This window comes from Heloderma suspectum, chromosome 5, assembly GCF_057233095.1.
Source record: "Heloderma suspectum isolate Gila_16-S chromosome 5, 16-S_ref, whole genome shotgun sequence".
In the NCBI taxonomy this organism is placed as follows: Eukaryota; Metazoa; Chordata; class Lepidosauria; order Squamata; family Helodermatidae; genus Heloderma; species Heloderma suspectum.
Genome location: NC_139462.1, coordinates 61683743 through 61692720, shown reverse-complemented (window position 1 = coordinate 61692720; position 8978 = coordinate 61683743). Strand labels below are relative to the sequence as shown.

The following is an 8978-nucleotide window of genomic DNA, read 5'->3' as shown; positions in this document are numbered from 1 at the left end:
ACTTTTTGTGATGTGATTCAGTAAAAAGACTATGGGGAGAAAGCAATGGAGACAAAGAGCTGCTATTAACCTACAGATGCAGGCTATTGCAGGGTTCATTGCGAGATTTGTCACACTGCTTAGCCAATGATGTGCCAGTATGACTGGAAGAGACCACCCTTTTCTGGGGTAAGAGGGTAATTTGGTCTCCATGCTCATTTAATCCTGAACTTTCTCTGAATAGAGTGTCAGTTGGATCTACATTGTGCAAAATTATGCATGCACTTTTTAATGCAGACTATTGTTCACTAAGCACTCGACCAAGATTTCTCAACCCATTTCCATTTGTCAGGAGGTCACTTGAAACCCAAGAGTAACCATACGTGGATGGCAAGTGTGGACCCTGTTTCCTTCTGCTGTCTCTTAAACAGAGATGCTTGGACAAGCACAGGCTATCTCTTGCATTTTGCTCACAAATTACAGCTGTACTAGACTTTATGAAATTGCTTGATTTCATTTAGTGATGGAAGAATTCGCTTTATAGGCATTCCCTCGACTTCAGAGACCATGTTCGAGTAGTCTGGGAATGTTTGGTTAAAGTGTCAGGCTACATTGCTTAAAACATTGCACACTGCTGGTATAGGAACAGGTGTTTGATGAACTGTGGAACGAAGGGCACACTTGCTCTTCCCTTCTCTCTGTGTGGGAAGACTTCTCTGTAAAAACAATAGCACAAAGAGAAATTGATATATACTGCAAATATGAACACACAGACCAGGTCACAAGTATTGCAGGAATAAGCATTTTAAATTCTGAGGATGATCCTATAAGTTCAGATATTAATTCATACTTTAACAATTCTGAATACAGCATGTACACCAAATTTATTGATACATTTACAAAAAGGAAACAGTATTCTGTTAACTCTCCAAGAAACATTTACATTTTAAACCATATTTGGCAATAGTCATAATTTTAATGATTTGTACAAGTATCCTGTTACACAGGCAAGACTTTAGCTAAACTGAGCTCCCATCCAGTGATGTTCCATTCAGTGTGTTCTGTAATAGATTCTAATAGCATATAAATGGGCCAGTCCTGATATAGTGGAAAGAACTCTATCAACATTTACAGTGACTGGTTGGTTGGTGCTGCCTCTCCGTTGATTTTGAACAAAGGTCGACACAAGGATACATTTCTACATTAGGTCCACAACACATTAGAGAGTGTGTTTGCTCTTTCACTCCCGTCATTCCAATTAAGTTGGAGAAAAATGTAACTTTAGTATTTTACAGGACATGGCAAAGCTGTTCATCTAGGTGATGTCTATATTATAAAAAAATAAAATAAAATAATATAAATATGTAACACAAACCCAGTGCCCATTGTTAAATAAGATATTCAATAAAAAGCAGACCTTCTAGAATGACTGGTTTTAAAATATGCAGATATAATTTAATTATTAAGAACTTGAAACAGTCAAGAAATTGAGCTGTGACAGCCAGATTTTTGCATCTATTTCAGGTAACGTAGTTAAGTGCATAACATTCTGTTACATTGATAGGTGTAGATTACAATCTTACAATGAATTGCCTATATAAGAATGCATTAAGGAGTTCTGAAATATTGTCTTATGGGGGAAGGTGGATTCACATGGCCATGTTTCTCATATGGTAGCTTCCATTTTGATATGACAATTCAGTGATTTTAAGATTCCAGTGGGTGATAGATCTTACCACAATAGCCTTTTCATCCCATTCAGAGAATAGCTTTTAATGGGAGAAAAAATGACAGTATGCTTATTATACATGAACTGGGTGGCAACTGATCATCTGAATCCACTTGCCATTCCTTGCACCTTAACCATACTTAAAATTAAGTTTGAATAATGTCCGTTTCAAAACTCCTTTCTGATTGCTATAGTTAAATAGTTATAGACATAAAATTGGTGGGACATCAAAGAATTCATAGTGACCATTGAAAAATTCTTTGTAGCAAACAGTGGAATTTCTGTGTAAACTACTTCACATGAGGAAATAAAACTTTAATATTCCACTAGTTATGCAACCAGATGTTTGTGCGTGAATTGTACATTTCTGCTTCTCTGAAAATGTAAAAGACAAATCTACAGACCCAATAGAACCACTGGAATTTCAAAGCAGGATAACAGTCTTTTTTAAAAAAGAGAAGATTCAAAAATAAATGCCCATTGAAAATGTAGTCTCCAAAGAGTCCCAGAAACTATACAATGTAGCTGGTTAGATCCAGCAAATAGGATGTCATGTCTATGATCTGATCAAGAATACCTGCCCTTGTCACTCTTCGGATGCTTCTATCCACTTGTTCACATTGAAGACCAAGATATCCTTTTTTACACAAGCATTTATTTGGTCGTATGCAGACACCCCCATGTCGACAGGCTGGATCACATTTTGCTTTAAAAATAAAAATTCTAATTAAAAGATGTTCCTGAGGATTAAAAGCAGAGTCACTTGTAGAAAATGGAAACTACCTCTCTATCATAACATTTTTTGAAAATTATTTTTAAAGCAGCCATTCGCTTTTTTATATTTTTTTCAGAATGGAAAGTAGCCCTTAAGAAGTTTTGGAATGGATTATTCGGTAGATAAAAATATTACAGAAATATATTGTAGTTTGTCACTCTAAAATAGGGGGGCAGTGTTTTTGGTATTCTCCTTATTAAATGTCATGCTGCATATGCTCTGCAATTGTCTTTTTCCTTGTGGAGAAAGCTTTCTTGAGCTGCAAGGAATTCCAACCATCCTCATCAGTTCTTTCTTAAAACGAGGCTTAAAAAAATCTGGCAATGAAACTTATAAACAAATCTAAAAATTATACAGTTTATTTCGTCCCTAGGGGGACTTTAACCCATTTAGATATGGCATTGTGAGGGCCTACAGATAATTTTGGAATAGGTACTTCTCAGAGAGGCTAACTCCCTAAGATCCAGTCCTGGAGTGAGTTGCCCCTAGTGGGGTTGGGCAGTCCAGATATCTCCTTCAAATACAATGAAGGGTGCTTTTTCTTGGTTTCTGGGTTTCATCATACTACAGTGAGGAAGATATTTTCCAAGGATGCTACAGCTGTATGCTTCAGGGCATTTCTTCCCTCACCCGTTCTCTACATATCACCTGTATCCCTTTCCCAGTTCTTCCCGCCAAAATTTTCTGGTAACCAGCAGTTTTAGTTTTGCAGCCTAACACCTCTTGCATGCACAGAGTTATTGACTGAATGGTTTTGCTTGGAAAAGCATCTAAGTCAGGGGAAGGCAGATGGTAGATCTTCAAATGTTTGGGACTGCAACTCCCAGAAGTCCTTGCCAGTGTGGCCAAATGTCAGGAATGCTGGAGTAGAAGTCCAAAACATTGGGAGATCTACTTTCTGCTCACCCCTGATCTAAATGATAGCAAACGTATGGTGATGGTGGTGGTCCGCCGGTGTGTCTCACTCCCATGGTCCCATACAGACTGCATATAAGCAACATCCAGAATTCTTTCGACATTGTTTATCAAATGAAAACACGGCAAAACTAAAGCAAATTCTGAATTCATAAACCAGGGTTGTCCTAGTCTGTTCCTCTATAGTCTTTCCCCTTTCACCAATTCATTATTTGCTTCTAAAAGCTTCAGTAAATGAGGCATTTAAAATATATAGGAATTTAAAAACAATTGTCAGAAGTTGCTAGAGGCTTGCCATTTTCACAGATTCCTGTGAACTGAGTACTAACCAGTTCTGCAGAACTCGCCTTCCCAGCCTTGATTACAGCAACATTTTCCGGTGGGAGTGCAGTGCCCATTTCGACAATGCCTTGAGCATTCAGATGTCAATATCTGGGCAGGAAGAGCTGTTCTTTTGCATTCTTCTGGGACTAAGGGCCTGTAGAAAAATATACAGCCAACATACATATTTAAAAGTCAGGGTCAAAGAGAAATTGTTTACACATAGGCTGAATTCATTTTTTCCTCCAGAAGAAAGCTGTTTAAAAAAAATGGCCCCTGCAGCAGAAAGAGTTTTCATGAAATGCGAGAAATGGTAGCTTACAGAAATTGTAAGAGTTTTCATGATGTTGAAATCCACTGTTTTAGAACAGTATTTAGAACAATTTCCTGTTCGGGAAACATAGCCATAGCCAGCAACAATGTTTTCAAGGAAGGCCTAAGATCTACTCTTGTCAGTACAACTGTCACACTGTTCAATATTTAGAGAAATCTTATGCCAACTTAAACATTTTCCTCTCATAGTAAGAATGGGCCTTCTGGACTGCAATCCTATGCACACTTAACTAGGAGTAAGTTCCATTGAATTGAATGGGGCTTACTTCTGAATCACTGACTCTCAGCCTAACCTACCTCACAGGGTTGTTGTGAGAATAAAATCGAGAGGAGAAGGACCATATAAGCCACCTTGGTTTCCTTGCAAGAAGAAAGAAGGCAAGATATAAATGCAATGCATGAACGTAAAGGATTGCACTGTTAGCATGCTAAAGAATGAAGCTGTTAACCTTCTTTATATGTCAGCCCAAACACTTCAGCATCAGCCATTATAGCTGATAATAGTCCTACCAATATCTTACAGGAGTGTTCCTAACATTTTTAGCAGAGATGTAAGTTATCAATCCATCTGTCCCAGAAAGCCAATATTGATAAGGATCATTATAAACACATGTATTCAGAATTTATATTAGCAGTCATATATACCAATAATACACATATTCTCTTGGAAGTAGGTATATTTAGGATGTACCACAAAGAACATGATGACGACAGGTTCCTACCCCAAGAATTGTTGGAGGGCAGGGTGGTGTTTTTTGCACCTAGCCCCTTGGAGAGATGAGACTGGGCTGGGGGTATGGGTACAATCTGTTCTCGTGACTATTATTTATTTTATTATTTTTATTTATTTAAGTTCTATACTGCCCAATAGCTGAAGCTCTCTGGGCAGTTCACAAAAATTATGTAATGCATTAAACAGACCTTCTGGTCTTACCATAGTATAACACAATCTATGAATAATGAACTGTCAGGTTCTGAATTATCTGCAATTTTCTATTACTATATTAGTCCATGAGCTCCCGAAATACACTTTTAGATATTTTGGGTCGAGCTAGGCCACTTTGGGCCACTGTCTTCATAATAAGTGAATGTGGAATCATAAGCAAGCTAGGTAAACAAACCACTTTTGTGTGCCCCAGAGGCATGCCCTACCAAATAATTATTTTTCAGCAACTAAGTTTGAAATATAATCTCCAAACATAGGGCACAAACTGATGTGATGGTGAGACCCCTGTATTAGGAGCATAGGAAGCTGCCTTAGACCTTTGGTCCCTCTAACCAAGTACTGCTGTGAGACTGACTGGCAGCAGCTCCCCAGGGTTTCAGGCAGGAGTTTTTCCTGCCCTACCTGGAGATGCCGGGGATCGAACCTGGGACCTTCTGCAGGCAAAGCAGGGGCTCTGCCACTGAGCTACAGCTCCACAGTTTTGGACACTGTGAACGGTATGCACAGCCCTGTGCAGCTGTACATCTGCATGTGGTTTTGGTGTTGAACTCTTCCTCTGCTTGCACTTTTCTCCCTGAAAACCCCCTTCTCCTGTTACTTTTCACTGGGCTGAGTTCCAAGCCCAGAAGTAAGACTCACTGGGGAGAAATGTAGCTAGTGGGGAAGGTGGTGGTGGTGGTGTGGGATGGGAAAAAAGAAACTAGGACCCTCCTCTAGCTTGCCCCTTCTCAATATGAAACTGACTCCCATCCCTCCGCCCACCTCTAGTTAGACCCTTTTTTATTCTCAAAAACATCCCTCTCCTCCCCAGATACTAAGACAGGCACACAAACGTGGCCTCTGTGGCTTTCACCACAAGGAGCTTTTATCCTGCTATTGAGATGGCTCCTTCACGGAAGTTTGCGGGCTGTTTAGATGACTCCGTGAACCTCCAAGGCATCTCTTCCACGAAATGCCCTTTGTTCCATTTTTAAATAGATCACAGATAATGAGCTATCAAATTACGCGGTTGTGTTCCGCTTGAGTTCCCTCCGTGAAAAGAGTAAAAGCGGCAAGAAAGGGGTGAGGTCAATGAAAGATAATGGAAGACTTGGATACGGGGAGAAGGAGGGGGAAAGGAAGCGCGTGAAAAATGGAGTCGTCGTGATCCTGCATTCAAAACGGAAGCAGAAAATCCCGATTTAAATGCAGGATTTTACGCTGGTGTAGAGATGCTCTATATCATCCTGTACTACTTGAAGTGCAAGATATAATTCCCTGCTCACCCATGAGCCAAATAGGATTGCTGTGTAAACCAGTCTCTATTTCTGGGACTACTCGCATGTTATACACTAACACATATAACAATATTCTGGTGCCCTTTAAGAAAAGAAGCAAACAAAAGGCTTCTTGCTTTGGGAGAGAATCTAGTGAAGAGAAGCCATGGGGGAGGGAGTGTTTCAATGTTTCCTTGGTCACCATTTCTCCATGCCAGCTTGCTCCCTAAGTGGCTTTGTAGAATGCAAACTGTGTGTGTGTGTGTGTGTGTGTATGTGAATAGAGCAGGGGGTGGCCAACTTGTGGGCCTCCAGGTGTTGTTGGACTACAGCTCCCATCAGCCCTAGCTAGCATAGCCAGTGGTGAGGCATGAAGGAAGTTGCAATTCAACAACATCTGGAGGGCCACAAGTTGCCCACCCCTGCAATAGAGAAATAGCAGGTAGAGAAATGGTTAAGTACCCCCTCCCTCACTACTACTCTCTAAATTAATCTCTCCAGAAGCTTTGCTTAGAAAAAAAAAGATTCAGAGTGCTGTTACATGTGTTAGCATGTGAAATGGAAATAGTCCCTAAATAATGACCTGGGCCATGTTCCTTTATCTATTTACAGCAAAATATATTAATTCTGCTCTGAAAGTGAGACAAGGGGCTTTGAATTCAACCCCCCCCCCCAATTTTGTTTAGTTCAGTGTAAGACAAGACGGTCTGGCCTTAGGTTTTAAATATTAAATTTTAAGGGTTGTTGTTTTTCTGGATGGAAGCAGTGGCTGTATTTTAGTCAGATATGTTTTAGCTTTATGGACTAGTTCACTGTTTTGCAGATGACTGGTTGTCAGTGCAATAAGATTGAACCAAACTATATTTACTCCTGTATCTCTTTCCTTGTTGTCAATACTGGGGATGGAATCTGGCTCAACTTTTACAAGTGTACAAGGTGCCTGCCCCCCAGTTTAACTAAATTTTACAGGCTGTTATGTAACCCATACTTGGCTTGGAATAGTGTGTGAAAGGTATCTAAATCAATAAACAGGATCTGCTTAGAGACATACTCCTGCATCCTCATTACTACACAGATACATGTAGTAGAGGAGGAGCTTATCTCTGATGTTGTATCCTCAAGGACTAAGAAGGAGTCACATGCTGGTCAAGGAAGTCTCAAGCTGGCATGGAGTTGACTTTCCCTTCCAAAAGCCTCCAAGGAAATTCTTCCCTTTTTCATTAAGTGTATTATGATACCCATCCTGGCAGAAGTGAAGAAATGTAGCTATTGTATTTGGATCACAATGTATGGCTATATCGTGGGAAAAAAACAGTGAGCACTAAGAAACTCCCCGTTGCTAAAATTGGTATCAATGGTGCCCATCTCTGCCATTCAAATAGTAGTGGTGTAAAAAGCTAGCTGCCTATTATATAAAGCTCCCTGCCTATTATATAAAGCTGAAATTGGTTGTGAAATGCATTACTATCTTCTGTGCTGACCACGGAGCGGTCATCATGCACGGCCATCTTGAAGGATATATGATGCATAACATACATCCATGGTAAATAGTATAGGTAATGTAACATATAGTCTCAGTCTCCCCATCACATAAATTAGGTATGGGTTGCTCCAGTCATTGTATTTTGCAACTAGTATTCTAAGAAATGATCCCACAGCAATGTGGGTTGTCCATCCCCAGCTCCAGAATTCTCTTGTTTTCCTTTGTGAATAGAAGCTAACTTGAATATTGTGCCCTTAGTTGTCTGCCTGAATATATGGATGGGAGCTGGATTTAGCCATTATTGGGAATCTTCTTTTGTTTCACCATAATAGCCCAGTTCATCATCCCATGGCCTGCATTCCATACCCTCGGGCTCCCACATCTCTTTCCTTGCTAGCATAGAAGATGCTTTATTTGTGATAAGTGTCCAATGGAGACACCCCATTCTGAGGCTCTTTCCTGCATTTCAGTGGTTTTAGGATGATGGTGTAGTGTCTTGAAAGAGGTGTGCATGCACAATTCTTTTGTTAAGTGTGCTGCCTGCTTAGGAGATACTACCAATAATTGCACTCCACTTTGCAAGTTGTTCACCCTCCTGCTACTGTTAAATTTTGGGCAACAACTTGGGTCACATGGGGTTTCTTTGGTGTGGATCATGCCAGGAAAGGCTGAGAAGCTGGAGTAATATTTAGCCATGCTTTGCTCTCTTTCTTTGCTTTTAGGGTGGAACTACAGGTTATCTTGGCAAACACGTACTCTGCAACAGTAATGCACGAGTTGAGGGCAATTTATTTTGGGAGGGGGAAAGATCAATTGGGGGAGGCAGGTGCATATCTGCCCAGAGAGCTTCAGCTATTGGGTGGTATAGAAATGAAATGAAATGAAATGAATGAATGAATGAATAAATAAATAAATAAATAAATATTTCTGTATCTGCTGATTATCCTCCACAACCTGTATTTCCATTTTTGGAGTGAACTAGGGAAAAGAGGGACAAAACATCTAAGGGCCTAACTACATGTTACTTTAGATGTGTTGCTTAAAACCCCCCCAGATAGTTTTAAAAAAATTAAGACCAAGTGTGGGGCCTTCTGACATAGATTGGAACTACAGAGTACAGAGGCAGGAGATTTAACCTCTCCTTCCCCAACCATGATCCTGACACACACACCTCGGGGGGGGGGGGGCAAATAGCAATAGTAAAACAGCTCTCAGTGGGTGCTCCAAGACAAGATTTTCAC

General features: G+C 40.2%; 1 protein-coding gene across 2 annotated transcripts in view; it reads right to left on the bottom strand.

Annotated features, from left to right (window-relative positions):
• Window positions 1-760: 760 nt before the first annotated feature.
• The window catches only part of HHIP (hedgehog interacting protein), a 110686-nt gene continuing 102468 nt past the window's right edge, over window positions 761-8978 (bottom strand). Inside the window, exons 12-14 of one of the 2 annotated variants that reach the window (XM_084856173.1) lie at window positions 3728-3876; window positions 2290-2414; window positions 761-1305 (exon numbers count right to left, since the gene is read on the bottom strand). In XM_084856173.1, coding sequence (XP_084712299.1) covers window positions 1291-1305; window positions 2290-2414; window positions 3728-3876 — 289 coding nt within the window. In that variant the 3' untranslated portion in view covers window positions 761-1290. Of the gene's footprint in view, window positions 1306-1416; window positions 2415-3727; window positions 3877-8978 lie in introns of those variants that run through there. The other variant, XM_084856172.1, reaches the window with a different exon arrangement.